Consider the following 22383-nt stretch of genomic DNA (forward strand, 5'->3'; position numbering starts at 1 on the left):
GTATATTTTTCAAAACAAAAATATCGTAAATTTAGCAAACCAGTTTGATTATATTGGTTTGATTTAGAACAGAATTTTGTCGAAAACAGTTTTAAAATAATTCGATCTGGACATTTGAAATTCATTGATGTTTTTGTTGACCGAGGGAACGCCTCTCGCATTTCAACTACATCAGTCTTATAGCGTCACTAAAAGTGACATCTTGTTATCTTGGTTCTCTCAGGTTCAATTTTAACTTGTGCTCTTTCAACAAACGACCCGGTCTCAAAAGGTATCATGACAACATAATGAACAGTACCCGTTAATATTGTTTGCCCTCTCGCTGTCCCTCTTTTTCTTTGCTGTCTAGGGGACTCAGAAAATCTGCATACCCTACAACCCTGCCAAGCCTATGTCAGTCAAAAGAATCTTGAGGTAAGATTACAGCCGTTCGCTATGGCGCGCCCGATTGGGCAGCGTTAATTTTGTTCCCACCCAAACGGACCTCAATGCTAATCGTTAGCAACATTCGAACATTAGTGTTGGGATTGACGCTGAAAATTTGGAGCGAAACAAGCACATGAATTCACCCCTACGATCCCCTATCCACGCCGATCTTTCTTGAACGGTTTAGGGAGCCAGCGTTCGCATCAATCGCTTTGTCGTAATTAATCACTAATCGTGGCATTTATTGAGTCCCGTCGATTTGGGTGTCGTCAGTCGATTCATTATTGAACATTACGAATCTGAACGTTATAGAGTCACTTTGCAAACATGTTTCTCGACCAACGACATTGATTGGAAACCGCGAGAGTAATTCCTGTCATTAATTCTGCGAGGACTCCACTTTTTGCAACGTGCTGATGCATTTTGCGGGGTTTCCTGTATGTAGATCGCGCTCGACTTTTAAAAAACTGTCAGACAAGTACAATGAAGCAGGTGCCTCGATCTTTATTTTCATATTTTCTCCTTGCAAAGAGTGATTCTTTCCCCAAGTCGAATCTTTTGATGCATTAATTTCCAGTCTTTTAAAGTGTAGTGAAGGCTGTGTCACAGATGACTGGGTGAAAATTTATTCCGCTTCTTGCCCAAATCCTTTCGTCTTTTTAAAATATGTCGAAATTGATGGACCGTGTCTAATGTGTTCTTTATGCTACACTGTATTTTGGCTTCGTTTAAAGTTACTAGTCGTAATGTTTAGCTAGTATGGACTCGTCCTGTCGTATTTAAGCAACCTGGGAAGTAACGGCATCTTTGGGGCTTGTTGAAAAAAAATCGTCTCTTGTGTCAGAAGTTGTATCCTATATATGAAGTGCCCGGTGGATCTGAATTGCCCGTGTGTTCATTCCTCACAAGCCTTAAACCTGGAATTGTTAAGAAGCATTTTGAGACCAAAGGGCTTTCCTTAAATGCCTCAAACCTCAAATCGCGATAAGCTTCATATCATTCATCAAAAGGCCTTGAAACTTCAAATCGTAACGCGGTATGTTTAGACGTAAGGGCATTCCCCAAATCCTTCAGCCTCATATTGTTGTAATGAGGCATTTTTAGACAAAAAGACTTCACGTGCCTTAAACGTAAGGCATTTGAGACTTGAGGACCTAATTCTGAAACTACAATGAAATTGGTGGAATATTTTGTGATTGACCTTCTCACAGAAATACACACTAACCCTTCATTCCTGTGTTTGCTGTGTTTGAGTAGAGGGTCCTTGCTGTTTTCGACTGAGAGTTCCATCATCCAGCCTAGCGGCGACAGGTAGTCGGACACATGCACAATGAGATGTTGAGAGGGTGGTTGATGAGAAAAATCCAAGACGTGGTGGGCCCTCTTCAAACGGTCGAGTCTCTTCTCTTGAGTGACACGACTTAATTGTTATTAATTTCACGCCAGCCGAGCAATAACAGCCTTCAAAATGGCGTAGCGAAGCAGGAGGCAGGTGCAAAGTTGCCGGATATTTCACTTGTGATTTTAGTCATTTCAGTAGAATATTGTGCCACAGTCTTACTCCGCCGTGGAAGTGGCATACGCAGGCTGTTAAAGCAAAGATACCAGAGGGTCAAAGATGCCAAGAAAGTGATAGGTTCCAACGTTTTGTGCCTTCAAAGTGGTCGCGTCATGAGAAGCTGAATAGAGGTTCAGCAGATTGCAGGCATATTATCGGCGGACCAAATCATCTGACCTTTATGACATTTGAAATGTCGCGATAGGCTGGGACAAGCTGCTTGGCTTTGTTCCTACTGGATACCTGATGTTGAGAAATTTCAGGCAGTGAATAGACACGGAAATAGAAATAAATGCCACTGCTTATCGAAGGCCCAAAATGCATTGGACTATTATTGATGTTGGAGCTTAACCGCTGTTTGACTCGGAGCTTGTTTGTTCGCTGAGTAAATATGGAACTTGGGAGCTTAAGAGGGGAATTATGGAAAGCCGTCTGGACTAGGAATGTATTTGCACGAGTTGTTGATTCATTCAATATGATTTCCCGAGTAATTTGTTTCTCGGCTTATTAGAGGACTTCATTCGACCAGGTTGTGTTAGCGGTATCGAGGTCACGCCTACCTCGAATTTTCATCTTCCTGGTGTAACCCAAACGTTTGGAACTACAAACCTGTGATTAGATTCTGACGAGTACACGATCAGCGCCCACACGGTGCCAGCGAATGGCTCGCCCCCCACGGAGTTGCACAATCCGACCATTGGTCTTACGTATGTTAAGCCGGGTGCCAGAGTGATTACATGCAAAATGAACCGCCGTGAAATCCAGGCATCTGAAATGTCCGGTTTGATGGAAAACAGCTCAGCGAATCTGCAATGAGATACTCTTCGGGAGAGTCATTTGCCAGATAACAAGTATTCTCCACAAACTACAGATTGGATTGCCTGAGATTACACTGCTGGATGGTTAATTCCTATCTGATGATTCCGCTTGCGAAATTCAACTAACGTGAAGCGAATGCTCATTTGGCACAAAATCGCATGTTTTACTTCAGTAGTGTTGGATGGGAACACTTAAATTTCATTCATAATTAAGTAGCAGTATTCATTGCTAAGTGTTCGGAATTCTGCAGGGGTTTACCTAACGCTCTGTGGATTATTTTCTTGTTTCTGTATTTGACCAGTCATTGTTTGCCAATAACTGGCTGGAATAAACTTCTTCTATGACGTAACCAAGAAATCTTTACAGAGTACCGAAGTGTGAAGTCGTTTAGAAACAGAAAGTGTAGCACAAACGAGTGGAGTACATGGACGTGCGGGTTGGTTCACTTGCTGGTTCTCGTGCGAATACCTTTTACTTCGTTGCACTGTATCCATACTATATAAGCCTTATGTTCGAATTAACTGGTTGCAGTTGATGAGAGTACAGTAGCAAGCATGTCTATGTGATATTGATGCAGTCACTACTGGCTCATCACAAAGACGGTGTCAAGTCCCCTGAAACTCGGGAAAAATCTTTCAGCTTTGACAAGACTCAGGCGAACGGGTTTCTCTCACGACTCCAAGATTAGATTGTCGCGTTTTCCCTGGAATTTGTCGTCTTGTGTCCTGCGGGGAAATTGTCACGTGCTTTCACAATGCATGTACTCACGCTGACGTCTTCGTACGCTGTTATTCGTGTTGTTCGAAAAGTTGACGGGTTCGTAGAGATGCTCCTTCAGGGATTTCGCCCTGGAGATGAAAAAAAAAGGATTTAACAAATCACAAAAGAGAGGAAACCAGCAGCTTACTTTTCCGTAATGTATTGTTGTTAGGAGTCCGAATTTGCAAGTCAAAATTGACTGGGACTGTCAAAATAACGCCACTAGCTTGCAGACGTTCAGCGCAACTAAGTAATAACAGATCTTAAGTCGTGTCATGCGTGTCCTTTATGTGGCCATTGACAGCGACTGCTTGTGTTTCATTTGGCAAAGTAAGCCTGCTGAAGTTGCTTGCTTTGGGATCAGAGTACAGCAACTAAAAGGTCATTCACCTCATCGAAAGGCTTCATTTTCGGATCCCTTCTCCATTGATGTCTAGACGTTGATGCTGGTTTTGCAAACCGGAAGCCATACTCATGTAACCCTCCAATGTACCAGCCATCTGGGCCTTAATAAGATACTAAAATGCCTAGTAGCCTAGTATGGAGTTAACAACTAAATTTTTATTCATGAAACCTTTCTGAAGACCTTGCAAACTAATTACACACTGGAAGAATGCAGTTGCATGCGTGAGTAACTAAGACCGTATTCGTGAAACTTTACAAAGTTGGTTACTAAAATGGTCTTTTGTCGCTTACTATAAGTAATATAAGTCTAGTTGGTAGCCTAACTGGTATTCATGAAACATTACTATATCACTTGTCACATTTTAAGTTTCTTACTAAAGAAACTTACTTAAGTAAGAAACTTACTTAATCATTAGTTTGTAATCATTTTATCTCTGGCAACCGAAGCCGTGGCGTAGCCACGGGGGGCGTGGGGGACGCTTACCCATTTAGTAACCTCATTTTTTATGCACTTGCTGGAGAATTTGGTTTTGATGCACCTACATTAAGTAAGCATATGGCCCCAGCTTGGTTGCAGAACGGACTTGTCGCTGGTTATACTTATTATATTACTGCTTACCGAAAATGGGTCACTTGGGAGAAATTTCTATAAGAACGTGCACAAATTTTACTATCCCATAATTAAATATTTCCTAATCTGATCTGAACCAAGCTTTGTATGTTTTCAATTTAGACCCAAATCTATCATCTCTCAAAATTTGATAGCTGGGGCATTAGAATTAGCGATGTCTCCCTAAGCTCCAAAAATTTACCAGAGAATGTCTCCCTAATGACCCAATTGTAAGAATACACCTGAGAGAAAACTACCTATTGCATCATCAAAATAAGGTGAATGTCGTCGTTTGGTATAGCACATATTGTCAAGGAAGTCATGGACAGTATTAGTAATGGGAGAATCCTTCGAAATGAATCCGTTTAACTTCTCAGGTATTTAGTCACCCAGGACTGTTTTATGACTTCTTACAATCTGAAGAAACGCAATACAAAGTACATGCTTCTTAGTCGTGAAATGTTTTCCTTTTTTTCTCTATTTTCAGCCGGTTCGACATAAAAATGGAAAAGTCCCCGAAAGAGATATTTACTCCAGAGATACAGAAGGTAAACTGTCAGAATGTTAGACTGAAACCAGATGGTATTTTCTCAGTTATACTTGGTTGATGGAGCTTGACACGGATAACATCTGGAGATATTCAATGTAGGGAAAAAATATTTTAATGCATTTTTTTCTACAAGGGCTTGACCTTCTACGCGTGTTATTAAATGTGGAAACTATACATTCGCGAGAATTTACGTTCTTTTTCAAAAGAATTTCCTGTGCGAGTTGTTTAAACGATATCGCCGAGTCTGCAGGCCATGGCCAGGCCAGTTATACCATTAAAATCGACGTCAAATTTCATCGAAGTGCCCGAGACAGAACGCCATGTTTAGATTGGACCTCCCCGCCCAGAACATGGAATCGTCTTCCTTGATCTATACGCAGTCGCCTCATGCTTTGTTTATATAACTCGGGATTTCAGGAACGTGTAGTACTTTATTAGAGACAGTTGTGATTAATTTTTTTTTACTAGGATTGACAGTTTCCTGCATTGGCCATGCTATTCATTCGAAATGAAGTTCGAATCTTCGCTGGATAATGTTTGGATAAGATTGTGTGCTTAACACTGCGGAGTTGAACTTGTAGTTTCAAGTGTTTCCTTGTCATTAAAGAGTAGCACTATTGCATTTATTTGGTTTTTTTTTATTCTTCTAGGAATTACTTCTTCTTGAGGAGCAAGAAGGTTCGGTCAACTTCAAATTTGGAGTGCTTTATGCTAAAGAGGGACAGAAATCAGACGACGAGATGTTCAGCAATGGTATACTCTTTTGGTCATAATCTAATCATTAAACTTCCTAATGCTGCTGTCGTTTTCTTCGTTTCAATTTCTTTTATTCAGCAGAACGATTTTCTTTACTCTTTTATTCAAACAGACGTAGACCTGACTTATATCATCTTCATGGTCATCTCAGAACTCAGATAAAAAACGATTTGGGAGCTTAACAAATCAAGCAGATTTAGACGTAAATATTTTGCCTTGTGAATATCACTTGAAAAAATATTAAGAAAAAATGAACCAATTTTTTGTTTACCTGCAGAGGATGGAAGTGGAGAGTTTTATAACTTTGTCAAACTGTTGGGTGACCGCATCAAGTTAAAGAATTGGGACAAGTTTAACGGTGGTCTAGACGTCAAGAGTAAGTTAAAGACAAAACCTTTAGCCATTGCTTAACCAGAATTTACCCTTTTTGACAAGTTGAATCACCATACTAGTTTTTAACCTATGAAGTTTGTTACACAATTGGAATTAACATGTAGTGTGAAACCACTAAACGGTGCCAACGCATTGGAGCATATTCCTTCACATAATCGTCTACCATGATCTTCTGAACTTGGCGTTTCAGAGGGATTTGAACGAACGGAAGGAGTTACTTTTTAGCTTTGTGTTGTCTTGGCAACGGGATATGCTTGTTTCATCAACTACACTTGCGCATTTCTTTGACTTTGGTTTCAGACAATACAACAGGTCTTGAGGCTGTATACACGATGTACGAAGGTCACGAAATCATGTTCCATGTATCCACGATGCTGCCATACTCCAAAGACAACAGACAACAGGTGAGAATCTTCTTGGCAGTGTTACACGCAATATTAAGAAAAAAGGGCAATTGTGTGTTTGATTTTGTTTCTTAAAACACAAGTTATCTCATCCTATAAGGGATCTAGAAGAAAACTTAAATTAGTAGTTCTTTAAATTTTCATGTTTTTCTATTCAACAAAGTTCCCCTCCGATAAATACATCTTATCTTTTGCTTTTACCTCGGTTGATGATTGGTCAGAACACGTTTTGTCGTTTGAGGACGAGCTCCATAATTGATAGTTCGGCTTGGAGATGTTTCAAGGTTTTTTGAGCTTGATGAAAATCCCTTGAGCTCAGTTAGTAAGCGAGAATCACGTGGCACTAGGGATTAGCTGAAAACTCATTTCAGCTAGTGAATCTGGCGGGGATTGAAGTGGAACCAGGAGACAAGGCTAACAAAGAGTGCTCAATAAAAAATGCCCATAAACTGCACAAAATCAGCCAACCGCCGTCTTACGGCAATATCCAGGTATATTGCCATTTCTTAGAGTCTGTGCTCTTCCATCCGAGGGGCGGCGGGGGAATTCCAAACCACTTCGACCAGGGAAGAAACAATACATTAACAACCCCTGTTTGGACTGAATGAAGAACCTAATCACCAGTTTCCATGGCAACAGATAACTCCTTCGTGGGCACATGGGGTCTTTGATCCGTAGGCGTTATTCGCTAAAAGGAAAGACAAAACTATAGCTCTGCTATGTCGGAGTTAATAGCCTATCGTGAGAATTGGAAAGCGATCGTATTGGATAAGCTAACGAAATCATGAGTGGTACGGGAGAAACGCCTCGCGCTGGTCTAGAGTATCATCGATGGTAATTTCATCATATTGCGGGTAGCTTTCAACGAACGGTGCACCGCACTCTTCAAGATACGAACCCCATCCAAACAGGCTGATACATCTAACAACATTAACCCCTTCCACCTAGCTGCATTCATCCGTTTTTCAGAGAAGCCAGGAATACAGGATGATCAATTGGGCCATTCAGATGTCTTTGCAAAACTAGTTTCATTGTTAATCAATTTTCTGAAGAACTGAATCTTGGAAACAGTTTTCCCTGTCAATGGAACAAAAATACGTTAATCATTTGTTAGCTGCAACAATTTGCTTAGCAAACCCAAATATTAAAACAAGGATTGTAAAATCAGAGTTAACCCCTTTTACTTTGGAGCGATCAAGGTTACAGCGTTACAACTTCTGTTTGTTTTGTTTTACTCAATGAATATTCTACCTGTACAATCTCCCATTTTCCCGTTTTCGTCTGTGATTAAACGTTTGTTATGGCTTTTGGATATGGCTATTTTTTCTCCAGTAGTCCACGCCAGCCTACGGTTACTCGTTGCCACAGTCACATTAATCTCCATGAGACAGTGCTCCTTTGGCTAAAATGTTCAGTGGTACTTTTTACACCACGTTTAGGTTGAAAGAAAACGCCATATTGGTAACGACATCGTGACCATAGTCTTTCAGGAACAAGATGACCCGGAAGCAGAGCCTACCTTCAAGCCGTCCATGATCAAATCGCATTTCACCCGTATCCTTTTGACCCCACACTTGCGGTGGTGTGTGTTCAAATATCTACATCAAAGGGTGCAAATTAAAGTTAGCCTGAACAGAAAAGGGTGGTCCATCTTGTTATTTTGTTAATGTGAATCAGCACTTTAAAAACTTAATTCTACCAGTCCTTGACTAATTTTATTAGATATATTTGCTCTAGTAACGTTTAATAGGTCAAGTAATTCGTACAGGTAAGTGCATAATTCAAGTCAGATAATCAGAAACAAATTATGGATTATGTTACTCGTTGTTTGCGAAAAGAGGGTTTGGAAATGTTCCTGTCAAAACGGTCCGTATATATGTATTACACTTTACACAGCGGCAGTTAAAATTAACGAGACGTGTGCGTGAGATTACCAACACTTAATACCTCCCTTGCATTGTCCTGGGACCCACCTTTGGTATAACCGTGAGCTCTATGTCTGTTGCTAGGTTACGGGTCTTTTCCGAGGAATCAGTGCCTTTGTTCGGACCACCACTGCCTTCTCCTTCCATTTTCGACGACCCACAAGCATTCAGAGATTTTCTTCTTGTCAAACGTGGGTACAGTATTCTTTTTTTCCTGGAATCCTGTTCCAATAGATTATTATCCCCCACAAAGTAAATGTGAGGACTTTTGAAACGTATTTTTTGGAAAAGTATTATAGTATAATTTCTTTCAAAAATTAATATTTTGGAAGGTAATATACTCTTTGCGTAAAGGAAGTTTTACTAATGAAACGAACAGTATCGCAACTGTTTTTATATTTGTAATGAGTGAATGCATCTCATTTTAAAACAAAGATGAAGCATTTCAAATATCATAGCATGTTTTGAGTTAGCAGACTGTTTGTAACATGATTCTTCATGATGCAGTTATCAACGGTGAGAAAGCTGCCTTCAACACGCCTACCTTCTCCAACAAGAGACAGAGAACCTTAGAGATGCTGATTAAAAATCTGCAACAGGATCTACCAGAGACAAACAAAGTAAGCATAAAACACATGGTCTAAAGGGTGAAGGGCGGATGTAGGCTGTAAAAAGAGGGTTGAGGTATCCACAACCAAAAGAGGAATACAGTCTTGATTTTTAAGCAGCTGGCGTGCTGTGGAATATTGTCGTTTTAGGAAAAAAACTTTGGTTAAATTATAAGGTCATGAGAACTCAATTGGTTAAGAGCAAAAATGGTTGCAAAATGATGCCAGACTGCTGCCTAGGAGATATTTCCAAACGATATCTACCGTAGATGTGAAAAAATGTGTTACAGATATAAAGAGAACGCTACTCTACAATTTTGCCCTTGAGCTCTTTCAAGCGAGCTCACGGCCCTGAAATGTCAACCTAAAGTAATGCCATTATCTGTCTGCATTTTTGTTGCTGCACAATGCAAGCCAAATGTAGGTCTTTGCTCTTTTCAATTAATTTAACAAAACCTGGCACTTTGTTTCAGTACAACCTTTTTAGAAATGGAGGGTGCGAGCATGATGGTTTTCTTCACAGAATGTGACAGATAGTATGATGACAAACGTGTCGAGAAATGATGCCCTACGCCTCTTGTCTGTTACCATTTCGTGATCTCAACTAGTTACATTTGAAAGGAGAATACTTCAATCTGCTGTTTACGGGTTCAGAATTTCGGATTATGGAAGCAAAGAGTGAAATGTGACTGAAAATGTCAAAGGTGGAAGCAAAATTCAGATGGCTTTTTCTTGACACTCCTATTTTAGTTTTAGAGGATCAGACTGAAGAAAGCGTCTGAAAGGATACTTTTCAAGACACATTTTATCATTTTGGCGTAAACAATTCTGGTTGCGAATGGTGACATATAAATGTTTGTCAGAAATACTCACATAATAGGCCCAGTGTCGTATGTATATATGAAATTTGGTTCCCAAGCTGACGTGAGAGAGAATATTTTAACATTTTCTCGCTTTACGGTCTGTTTTGAGAAAAAGATCGTCATTTTTGGTTGAATTATCATATGCCCATTTGTATAAAATGTATTTGCAGAAAAGATGTAAAAATTTAACACTGAATTTAATGGGAACAATAGTAGCAGTGCATGATATTACTTGTTATGCAAATATGTACGACTCGCAAAATCCAAACTGTAGCATTTTGTTTCAGGCGTTAGTAGAAGCGGGTTTGAGTAATGTGTTTTGTCCTGAAGGTACTCCATACCAATATTGAAGATGACACATATTAGCAGGTCTGGGCAAAAAAAATCACACGCTGTCTGCATTTTCGTTTACGCTTGTGACACGGCCTATGGTAAAACCAAACCCAGAAACAAATTGGTAAACATTGTCAGGTTCCAGACTCTGTCATAAACCTCACCATCGTTGGGGGGGCAACGCCTCTAGTGCGTATCAACTGTACAGGTGTGGGCAACGCTCCTCGCAGGTTGTCATTTGAGAAGTGACAGGCTTTGCCTTTTGTAAAATACATATTCCGGGACAGTGTGAAGTTTTCCCCGCAACTTCCCTCCCCAGAATGTCATTCCTGTCCAACAAGACCTTTGGCTGTGATTCTTTTCGTAACTGATGGGGCAATTTAATCAATGGAACTAGGGCGGGTTGAGTTACGTGTGGTGACACCCGATACTCATGCATTGGGAAGCATGAGCTAAGACGTTATGGTGGTTGTGCGAAAGGCAATACCCCCCCATGAAGGAGTATAAATGAACGAAAACTCGCTGTGCATACGTTCACGGCTTCTCAACGCCAAAACGACAACCCATTGTTGTTTTTATTATATCAGGCCTCTTCGATTTATATGTCTGAAGATTTTAGCTACTCTATACATTGATCCGATTTGATGTGACAATTTTTATTTCAAAATTCTGTGGTGTAAATTCTCAAATGGCATCCATTGGATCTTGCACTCAAGGCAGGTTTGGAAATTGTGGGAGACACTGGCCTGTAATACTGCTTGTGGACTTACGGAACGGGGTTACACATGCTCAGACAAGTAATCATGACGTCACGCATCAGATGACAATACGAAGTCATGGGGCACGTGATACATAAGGCCTTTTCTTCACTGCATTACTTTAAAGGAAATCCCCAAGATGATTTACATTAATTGCTCGCATTTGCTATTTGCTTCCTTTTAGAACATGCTGAACAAGCGATCCTTAAGTGACGTCATCCCCGAGCCTGTGTGGGGTTGGAGGAGCAAGAAGGAAGAGGCTAGACAAGTGGAATTTGTTCGAGTCGGTCAGGTAAAAACCAGTGCAAAAATCCTTTGGAATTTTTAGCCAGATGTCAAAATATATCCCACTGGCCAGTTTAGTGTCTCTTTCTGTAAGGGTAGACTTCAACCCTCCACGAGCCTACTGGTCAGTTTTTATTGCTCTAAACGAGGAATACGGTAAAATCCACCTGCTCGGGGAATCACATTCTAGATGTAAAAAAACAGTAATAGACTGTGAGTAATACAAGAACGAGCAGCTGTTTGTATTTTCCGGCTGACATGGAGCTTGATGTGCTTTCAATTGACAAGATTTGTTAGGTTTTCTTGGTATCGTTAGAAAATGTTCTCGTGTTACTGGTTTGTTTCCCTCCTAGCTGTTGAAACTGAAGACAATCGTCAAAGGAGATGCCCCAACGAGCCTAGCGACAACAAGTCTCCTGAAAAGAGAGGTGAGAAGGATTACTGAGTAGGAAGATTATCTGAGGATCTACTTTCTGACGACTCAGGACAACTTTTTTCTCTTTCATCCTAACCAAATACTGAATCAATATTGAAGATTATAGTCCTCTGCCCATTTTCTACTAACACTGGCTTAATTTTAATGGCAAACTGTACGGCTAAACTTGTTTACATCTGTTTTTATCTGTCTCTAGGTTCACTGTTTTTAGGTTTTACTGTTTATAAACAATATGATATACCTGTACTCATTTAGAGTTCCCAAAGTACGTCACTTAACAACGACATTTTACTACGGCCTAAATGAACGGTTCAATTCATGCTGTTTACTTGCCAACAGCCTTGGGAGCCGCAGTGCATTCACAATGACTTCGCACACGAAGTGCAGTGTGGAGATTCTTGGGGTAAGTGGAATTTTATTCTTCTCCCCAAACATCTTTGTAAACAAGGCGGGTTGTAGTGAATTCCTACGTCAGGTGCTTTTAACCCCAATGCATATATTCCCGCACTGACTCTTTCAAAGTCAGTGAAATACCCCACTGTTTTGAATTCAATAGACTAGGCATGGCACTTCATTTCAGCACAGTAGTATAAAACTACGAGTTCACCCTAGTCCTTCGTTGTGCAAAGCTACAATAAGACGCCTCGTGTTCTTGTCTAGAACTTTCATTAGCAGCCATTCTTTTAGGTCTAACTTGTTTCTGCATGCAGGGATAGGAACTGAGTAGATGCAGTTTGCTCTTCACCTCAACTACTTCCCGTGGAAAGACACGTTTATTAGTTCGTATATACAATGTAAATAAAAATCAGTTGTTATAGATCTACGAGTCCAGAAGCGGAGACACCGTAGACTGACTTATTTGCAAGGGTAATTTATAAGACAAACCTCCAAGCGGGTACTTCGTTTATTGCACTGTAACATGGTGAGTTTTCATTTTCTTCATAACACAAACCTCCATGGCATGGAAAATGAGATGACCATGTACCTCAGAAAAAAGAAAGCGGACTTTGGACTCGACAGCATGATTAAAAATGGGACTTGTCTGTTAACCTTTTTCAAGGCGATCGGCTTATCGTCGGCACCGAGGTTGGAATATTCTGCATTGAAGGTGAGCCTCCGTTACAATTTACTCAATCAGTTGCAAGGGAAAAAGTATCCTCATTTCAGAGATTAACGTTACAATGTAGCGATACAAACTGCTATGTAGGATGTTTCGTTTTATACACTTTAATCAAGAAGGTTTCATTCTGAAGTCTTAACAGGGAGAACTGTCTGGATTGACCTTGTTTGTTACATCGCTAACAGATGAAGTTTCAGGAATTTACTGATTATCGTTCGTCAGTGAGCTGTGATTACCTAGCATTGTTTGCCAATTTTTATTGTTCGTGACAGAGGGTCTTCCTCCACGCATGCTCTTTGACCGGACAGTGTCTGTCAAGCAGTTGAGTGTCGTCGAGGCTCACGATTTACTCATTTTCAGAGCTGATAAAGGTAGGGAGCTAGTGATTGGGTATATAAACGTGGTGAAAACTCCAGAAGCACCAACCCACCCGTAAACCGCCCCTCCCAAAAAAATATACAAATTAAAGTTTGCATGTTTCTTAGAAAGGTCAAAAATTCAAAGTTTTTGTGTCGAAGCATTTCAATCTTGACTTATTTTTTTAAATCTTGCGGTTTTTATATTAAATGAGGTTCCCTACATTTTTCTGACGAACAGAATTCCATCGAAAGAGCGATTGGCTCAGCCTTTCCAAACCCATGAACAAAATTTCGATATCTGTAGAAATTAATCTTGGTTGATATCGGAAATGTTGACATGATCCTAATCGTGAATGATTCGATTTTGTTTCTTGCTGATGGAATCTCCCGATTTCGTGATCTACTTCAGGGAAGGAGAGCAGGGTATACGTGTTTCGTCTGACTGACTTTGAAGGCGAACCGAACGAGCTAGTGGTTCGAACCAAGAATGATTGCAAAGATCACAAATTGGAAAGAACGAAAGGTAAATTCTGTGGCCCTATGCATGAACCTGATACGCCACATTTTCAAACTTTTTGAGTTAGATGCGTGAATGTGTAGAGTGATATCATATCTTTATTTGCTAAAAATATCAACAGCTAGGGGTCCATTTTATGAAATATAGAGGGCGGTATTATTCTGACCAAACAGAAAATTCCAAGAAGCAACAACTTAAACTAGATTTTTCTCAGTTTCATGTCTTTGTGGCATATCAGTTTCATGGGGCCACAGAATTAGTATATTACATTAGCCTTAAAAGCGAGACTGTCAGACTGTGTTGATGTCTCATTTGACACACTCATTTTGTATGGGTTTGGAGAAAAAGGCATCCCCCAGGAGTAACTCACCTGAGCGGCACCCTGTTACAAAGACATTTGGCCAAGTGGTGAGGGTTGGAGCTCGCTGTTGTAGAATTTAGGATTCAAATTTGGTAGCTAGTAATGTATTTCGTTATCTTGGCCTGATGAGCTCTGGGCTCCATAGACACATCAATGACTGTTGGTGTTTGACAGGCAGCAATGGGGAGAGGCGTGTCGGCCTTCGGTTTGCTTGCTAGTCATGATTATGATCTTGCCTCTCTGCACTAAGAGGTTCAACGGAGTACCTGTGATTGCATAAGCGATGACTGTATGAAGCGCTCTTACGTGACAGCATCGACATGCATACTCCCAATATTGAAGGAAGCTGAGATGCCAGGAATCATGTTCCTTCTCCTATTCCATGCAGGTTGTCAGCTGTACGCCTTGAGTCGTCCTGGAGGAAGCCACTTACGCATGGTGGTAGCCGTTGCTAAGAAGTTGTTGGTGATGGCGTGGAAGCACAGCGCTGCATGGACGGCATGGTGCGGAGCGGCCGACACCGACCCGGTAGAAGGCTTCACGTTCGTCAGGGTACGCGAATAATTAGATTGGAGACTTAAAGCTCAGCACGCATGAGTGTAGCGCATAATCAAGATAATAAAATCAGGGTTTGTTTATTAATTTCCTGGTCGATGTACTAAAGAAGAAGTGTGGAAAATGTGCAGTAGAATAACAAATCATTCCAGGATGTGTAATTTAATCGTCGGTTCTGATGAAAAGTAACTTTGTTATCGCTCTGAAGATAGATTTGTCTATATTACTGTCGTAATTATCCTTTCCTAACTCACTCAAGAGATTCCTTAGAAGTCCAAGTCCTCTCATCTCTCGTGCCATGTCCCAGCCGTCGAGTGTGTCTGACCTGCTCCCCCCTTTGCATTGTCCTATAGGAGCTTGTTGCCTCGGAGGTGCCCACTCTCATGACGCTGGTAGACGGCGGGAAGGAAGATAACCAGATATGCGTTGCCTTCAGGAACCAGTTTGACCTGGTCAACGAGAAGAATGGAGACACATTCCGTCTTCATCTCGTTGAGACCAGCAAAGTGAGTTCATGTCCCGTCTTACTGCCGGTCTTTCTGTTCATGTGAAATTCTCTGATGGTTACCCCTTTAATGATTTAACATTGGCCACTGGTGATAATTGATTTGCAGCAGGTGAACCTCGTGTCTACCTTGGATATATACGAAGATGAGGAACCCGAACTTCTCTTGTCTTACAATCGTAAGTTTGTACAGTCTCTCATGCAAGCTCGTCTGTATGCGTAACTGGCCTACGGCCGATTTGTCCTGACTATATTAAACAGACATTTAATGTATTCAGGTTGGTTTCATAGTCGGGAAGCCAAGGGAAATGTATCCGGTTTAAAAAGACATGAACCTCTTCATCAAGGGGGAGCAATTATCAAGGTTCAAACAAATAGGAAATACATATCTTTATACGGCAATTGGGTTCAATTGGCTACAAGAGGCAAGAAATGTGGACGATAATACTGTTGAAACCCTGTTTTAATCATCGACTGGGAGGGAATGAGCGATCATTGACACTCTAAACCATGCAGCTGATTCTAATAAAACAGAAAGACACGTTAGCATTACGACCTACTCCCTGTTCAGATCAAGGAAATTCACCAGAATTCGAAAGTTGCTGTTAGAAAACTGGCTTTTCTGCTAGAGAACTGACTTGTTTTTCTGGTTGATAAATTAGCTGTTTTTATTTATAATTATCACTCACTTGACTTTTTTCTGCATTCTGTCAGATGTGTCCCAATTTAAGAAGCTTTCAGGCGAGAATTCGTCAGATTTTGACATCCATTGGAACTCCGCACCTAAAGCCATCGGTAAAATACGTCAAGAACTTAAATTCATTCATCTGTCACCGGTCAGTAAAATACTATGACAACCGGCCAAGTACCGGGCAAGTGTAGGATGGGTTATCTATCTTTTCAAAGTTGAGAATATGCTGCAGGTATTCTAGTTGAGTGTAAAATTGAGTTATGTTCTATCATCTTGATGGCCCTTGCACTCAATAGTGTGTCAAGTATTACTTACGGTGACTATTAGCCATGAATCGCAAAATGTACCCCTCTTTTGCATGGGTGATAGACATAAAGGCTGCGCATGTCAACTAAGGTCGTTGTTTACGTAATTAATAAAAGCCTGCGTCCACGTGTTTTTTTTTCACTGTCTCGGACGTAGAAAGTTGGCAGTGTATGGTTATATTTATTTTCTCCCCTGCTATAGTTTGTGCCTTCCCTTACATTCTGGCGTTCACACACGACTCCGTGGAGATTCGCCTCGTTGTGAATGGCAACCTCGTTCACACGATGACCATGCCACGCCTCAACCTCATCTCATCCAAGGTACGAGCCCAAATGGAGTAGCACTCGTGTTTCCCGGCAGTGCTTTGCTACATTTTTTGCCCCGTTTCTTTCCCAATTTGCTGTCTGTGTCAGTATGTGTATTATTCTCCTTTTGGTCTTTGCATTGTTGTGATTTTTTGTTCCATTTTTTTGGTCTGTATTTTATACGGGCTGGTGTGGCGGTCTCAGCTATCTTCTGGTCTCAGCGGTCCCCCCTGACGTAGCCGGACATTTCAGCGCGACACAAGCACGGTCTCGTTGGTCTTCCGTGCTGAGATGTCCGCATGACTAACTCGCACAGTACTATGAGCGGTGCTATAATCTTTGGTGTAGGCCTATGTACAGTAACGTCACGTACAACGTGAAGCATGCGTGGACTGCACTGCTCAGCACGCCACTTAAACGGACGACTTTCCCGTTGTTGTGCGCAGAGATGGCATGACGTATTTTTACCATATTTGGTAAGGGGGACCGCTGAGACCGGGAGACAGCTGAGACCGCCACACCGGAATAAACACCACATTGTTATTGCTCTGGTTGTTATTCATTAAATCCATCTCTCTAACTCAGATGCTAAATCCATTTTTCTAACTCAGGTGCTAAATCCATTTCTCTAACTCAGATGCTAAATCCATTTCTCTAACTCAGATGCTAAATCCATTTCTCTAACTCAGATGCTAAATCCATTTCTCTAACTCAGGTGCTAAATCCATTTCTCTAACTCAGGTGCATTGATTTTAAGATTTTATTTGATGAACAAATATGCCCCAGGTACGTCTTAACCAAACTGGCCGTTTTCCTTCGAAGCTACGGTTTCATTGCAACCAATCGCCCTCAGTGTTGTTAACATTTATTGTATGGTTTTTGTACTGAGTAAGCTTTACCTAATACTGGTCATTTCGTCCAATATGACAGTGCGACCTGCACTTCACGTCTACGGGTACTCCCGACCTACTGCACGGCCTACAGCCAAGTCCTAAGGACCCTGTGCGTCCGTTCAGCCCACTTGCTAGTCCCACCAACCCCAATGCAAGTATGTGAAAGATTGCTGACGTTTCAGAATTCAGTACTGGTGGATAATTGGTGAAAGATCTTGTCTTGGGTTTGCTCAGATTGTGAAAATCTTGTTGAGACGACGAAGTTACTTTATGACACGTAGATCTTGATCTAAGAAAGGTTGGTCTTCTGGGAAAATAAAGCAAGTTTAAATCTCAAAGTCTATTACATCCGTTGTTGAAAAAAGCACCATTTTTGTCTTTCGCAGCTCGTGCAGCTTTGAATGGTGTTCATGTTATAAGTGGCTTTACGTCTCTTCAACATTATGGTCAACATTAATGTGTTAACGACAACTACGAAAGCTGAAATTTCTGACCTTTAAACTGGGCCTCAATTTTACGTATAATGGCTTCGACTTGATTCAAATTTCAAATTTGAAATGATGAATAACTGAGTTAGGTCCACATCTTGGTATTACATGCATGTCTGAGTAATGTTACAGTAGTAAGATCATGTACGCCAGGTTCTGTCAAACTTGATTTCCATGTATATTTTCGCTGTCACAGTTGCTCCCCTGATGGGTTCCCCCACCCGCATCTTCAAGATCCCACTGATAAGTCTAGTTGGACAGATGACAGAGCGGGCCGTCCCACCGACCAACAATCGGCCACGATCCTTCATTTCCCCTTTGGTCAACATCGCCGAAACATCCCCGGGCGGCGCCAGCAAAACCAATGCATCCGGACTCACAACCCGACCTCAGAGCGACACCGCGCTCTCGCAGTATGAGAAGAATCTGGCCAACGACAGCGGCAACGCGGAGGGCCTGACGCCGTGGCGGAACACCTACCAGCTGCCTCGCCCCTCGGCCGAGTACTCAGACTCCGGGTACTCGGAATCTGACGTGTCCTTCGAGTCCACAGAGTGCACTGACGTGCCCCGCGGCTACCCCTACGACCCGCAACGTGCGGGCCAGGACTCGTCAGCCGAGATGAGACGGAAGATGTTCAGTTGTCTGCATTCTCCACGGCAGCACCGACGGACCGTGTCATCACAAAGCGCTGACCCGGAGGCACGAGCCGAACTCCTGGGCACCTCCAAGTCCAAACCCGGTACGCGGTCTCGGTTCGGTTCGAATCACTCGGACTCGGTGTTCTACAGTAACTCGCGAATGGACAGTAGATCGAGCTCGGTAGCCTCCGAGTCTGATTCCTCTCGATCGGACACCACCGTACAATCCTGGCCCCGCTCCCCCCGGTTCAGTAGCAGCGGCTCCACCGCGTCGCAGTCTGAGGCGGAGATGAGAGCGGAACTCCTCGGGAAACTCCTGCGGTCTCCGAAGCTTGGTCGCCCCTCCACTTCATCAACCATGTCCACTCAATCAGACTCCGAAGACCGAGGCTCAGTCTTCGAAAGTACCAGTCCGGTCAGAGACAAAACCAGCCTTCCTTTCTATCTTTCCTCATCAGTCGACGAAGAAGACATTGATTTAAAGTAAAGATTGTCCAGGGAAAACCACGAGGATACTGAAGACCGACTACATCGATTCCAGAGTTATTTTTGTATTAAAAGTTGTAATGCATTCCAGTGCGCATATTGTAGCTCCTTAAATTTTCCCATTTTCTCCCTTAAAAAATCAATTCAATTTTACTTCTTTTGGATTTTTTGACAATTTGAATTCTACGCATGTACAGTACAAGAAAAAAAATGCCCAGGCAAAACCTCGAATCCGAAATGGAAACTTCGTGGTTTTATTTTTCAATTAATTTGGGAAACGATATTCTTTTGAGAGGCAAACGTTTCGTTCCGGGGTTAGTCGACGACGCAGATGCATTTAGCTTTGTTTCATGTTTGCGTATTGCTCTATACTGAAACAAAACGTCGTGCTGTGTGCTTTCCGAAACTGTGAGAATTTAGGACGAGATCGGCTTGACAGTTGCTCACAGAGGACGAAATCGCGCACGTGTCGTAAACATGCCGCCAGCTAGCTCCGGATTTCACCAAATTCGCAGTGAAAACTGCAACAAGTTTGCTCTGTAGGCGGCGATATTGAAGGGTACCCTTGGTCGTTTCTCCGGTATATATGTTTCTGACGTCATGGAGTGCTGAAGAGCGCGTTGCGTTGTTCCACTTTGAACTGGCGTGAGGCCACTGATGTTTTGCGCAAGTAATGTATGGATCTTTGGCTGAAATGAAGTCAACCGTAGTTGAGTATAACTCAGTTTTGTTTTCGTTCTCTAAGCTGCAAAACAGAAATACTTGCGAAGTGTTCTAACTACTTTTAAGTTTATGTGAATATTTTTACTTCAAAAATGAATTGTTGAGTTTTATGAGGAGGTTCGTTCGTCCTGATTATTGTGGACTACTGCTGCCCTGCTTGGCAATGACGTCATACATGACTGTATATGGGCCCAGAGCTGAAGTGGAAATAATTTTTGATGACGCCATTGTTGAACTATTTGGCAGGATCGAATGCAGTAGATCATTGGACGAACAACTGGAATCTGTAGAGTTCATATCGCCGCTTTTAAGCCAGAATACCTCATATCATTTTATGGTTGTCTATGTTAATTTCTCAACCTCGTTAGCTTCGTTTTGGACTTGTTACATTTCGGCTGGCCTTGCAAAAGTGACGCCGACGATAATGTGCTGTTATAACTTAAGTACCTTTCCATTTATAGTTTACAGACTCGTTTTATAAAATATTATAAATTTCAAATGATTAATTGACTCGGCTGTAAGATATCTAACATTTTTCACTTTCATCTTGCCATCGTAAATTATGTGTTTATCAACTATTACCGAACGCAACTGTAAATATGGTTTACAGTTGACCATCAAAAAAAATGTGGTATACTTACTGACGGACCTACCGATTTGATTACATTATTTAAATATTTTGATTTTTATACGAAGTACGTGTAAACTAATTGCTGTCAAGTGTTTGGTACATCATAAAATTATGGCTTTCTGTGGTGACAGTTGTCTCTGTCTAATTTGAAGATATTCGGATATCACACTTGAGAATCGATATTTATTATTTATCGTAACTACCGAAAGTAGAAAATGCCGACTTTGGAAAAACCAAGCGGTGCGCGTGGTTTGTTTGTATGAGGAAGTCGTTTGAATCCCCCGCTGCATAAGGGCGTTCTTTTGATTTCTTCAAATCAAAGAACCAAGATGGATTTCACTCTTATTTTCAAGACATAGCACAGCCAGGTCTCAAAGGATGCTTAAACTCATTGATGTATTTGAGACCTAGCTGGGTTTTTTATGATATTCTTGCGTGGCTGTGTGTGTTTAACTTGATGAGCTTTACCGAAACGAGCTTTTATTAATTGCGATGCGTTACGAAAATCGTTCTTGGGAAAAAATATGGAAGTTCGTTTAAGAAACGTGTGAGCACACAAACTTAGGATATACTCGATTTATGAAAGAGAAAGGGTGTTAGCCGACTCGGCTAAGTTAACAAGCTGGTTTATTTTTGTATCTTAAGCAAGGTATATATGTTAAACAGCTTCAAGTTTGAGAAATATTACAGGGAAAAAGTCGACATTTCTCATTTTGGTATCAAGTCGGGTCGTAAACTTATAGAAACGCGGCATAATGGGGAAAGCGCAGCGAGTTGTCAGTTGGTGGTTGTCTGACATTTAAGCTTTACTCTTTTCTCCGGAAACTCAAAGGTTTTATACTTGTGTAATTTTATGTATATCACAAAAGACATTAATGGTGGTAAGTTCAAGTCTGGAAAAAATCAATTATTATTTATTCTACCTTGTGCAGAGTGAAACTGATTAATGCCTTTATCTTTTGCAATAAAACATAAATGCACCTTAATTTATTTGAAAGCTCAGTGGAAATTATTTTACGTAGTGTTTGTAATTTGTCTCGGCGCGATATCGTAACTAGTTTTTAGGTTTCAAAGTAAAGGCCTATCGCCCAATCTCGCGGGTACTCCGCTGTCGGTGTCTCTCACAGCAAACTACTCAGTGTTCCCATTTCGCGCACTGTGATTGGTCAACGCGTTGCAAACTCTTGGAGGCGCACTTTCAACGCTTTTTGCAAACGAATCCCAAGAAGAAAATCGTATATGATAGGGGATAACACGGTGTTGTTTATGTTAATGTTTTGTTAATGTCTGTATGCTTAAAAGATGTGATTAAGTGAATCTGAATAGAACAAACCCGAGTTACATATGTCAAAAACGACTCTGCTATAGCTATGACTCGGGTGACCTTACAGGCTTCGAATCCTCCAAATCGATTAAATATGTACCTCCAGAGGAATACAATTTTTTATCAAGTTTTTCAACTGCTTTAAAAAGTCACGGTCCTCAAAATGCCGTAGGCTTGTCGCTTCCATGTTAGAGTAGGACGCGCTGTCGTTTCCGTTTCAGTAGAGTTCCTGTCTGCCTGTTAATAGTGCTTTAAAGTTATAGGGATGCGTGCCAATTAATGAGTTCTTCTACCTCCTCACCCTATTCTAAGAATGACGGTGGGAGAAAGTTAACTCAGTTTTGGGGAAACCCACGGGCAAAACGGGGATCGGAATTTGATAATTAAGGCAATGTTTACACGTTCGGGAGTCCAGGCTGGGGGCCTTATGCCACACATATTGCAGGGTCGATGTGGTTTTCCTACACTCCAATGCAAGGCGCTTCCATGATTATTTGTTCCCATTCTTTATTTTGAGCTCATTTTAACTTTGTAAGACCCACCCCAAACGGCAACTGCAGATCCCACACTAAGGACGTCGTGTAACCAGG

At 41.4% G+C, this 22383-nt stretch overlaps 1 protein-coding gene across 9 annotated transcripts in view; it reads left to right on the forward strand.

Moving 5' to 3' along the window:
- garnl3 (GTPase activating Rap/RanGAP domain like 3) overlaps positions 1 to 21459 on the forward strand; it is a 151908-nt gene extending 130449 nt beyond the window's left edge. For 8 of the 9 annotated variants that reach the window (XM_087142944.1, XM_087142946.1, XM_087142945.1 and 5 more), the window contains 22 exons: positions 350 to 414; positions 5065 to 5125; positions 5778 to 5880; positions 6161 to 6259; positions 6577 to 6680; positions 8120 to 8234; positions 8403 to 8448; positions 8690 to 8796; positions 9113 to 9225; positions 11352 to 11459; positions 11806 to 11880; positions 12228 to 12291; positions 12949 to 12996; positions 13281 to 13379; positions 13777 to 13890; positions 14634 to 14797; positions 15154 to 15306; positions 15415 to 15484; positions 16020 to 16100; positions 16504 to 16622; positions 17538 to 17655; positions 18185 to 21459. In XM_087142944.1, the coding sequence (XP_086999070.1) occupies positions 350 to 414; positions 5065 to 5125; positions 5778 to 5880; positions 6161 to 6259; positions 6577 to 6680; positions 8120 to 8234; positions 8403 to 8448; positions 8690 to 8796; positions 9113 to 9225; positions 11352 to 11459; positions 11806 to 11880; positions 12228 to 12291; positions 12949 to 12996; positions 13281 to 13379; positions 13777 to 13890; positions 14634 to 14797; positions 15154 to 15306; positions 15415 to 15484; positions 16020 to 16100; positions 16504 to 16622; positions 17538 to 17655; positions 18185 to 19116 (2958 nt within the window). In that variant the 3' untranslated portion in view covers positions 19117 to 21459. The remainder of the gene's footprint in view (positions 1 to 349; positions 415 to 5064; positions 5126 to 5777; positions 5881 to 6160; positions 6260 to 6576; positions 6681 to 8119; positions 8235 to 8402; positions 8449 to 8689; positions 8797 to 9112; positions 9226 to 11351; positions 11460 to 11805; positions 11881 to 12227; positions 12292 to 12948; positions 12997 to 13280; positions 13380 to 13776; positions 13891 to 14633; positions 14798 to 15153; positions 15307 to 15414; positions 15485 to 16019; positions 16101 to 16503; positions 16623 to 17537; positions 17656 to 18184) is intronic. The other variant, XM_022228592.2, reaches the window with a different exon arrangement.
- Positions 21460 to 22383: the final 924 nt, after the last annotated feature.

Source organism: Acanthaster planci, linkage group LG11 (assembly GCF_054643075.1).
Source record: "Acanthaster planci isolate LZ-2023a linkage group LG11, COTS_SCS, whole genome shotgun sequence".
NCBI classification, from domain to species: domain Eukaryota; kingdom Metazoa; phylum Echinodermata; class Asteroidea; order Valvatida; family Acanthasteridae; genus Acanthaster; species Acanthaster planci.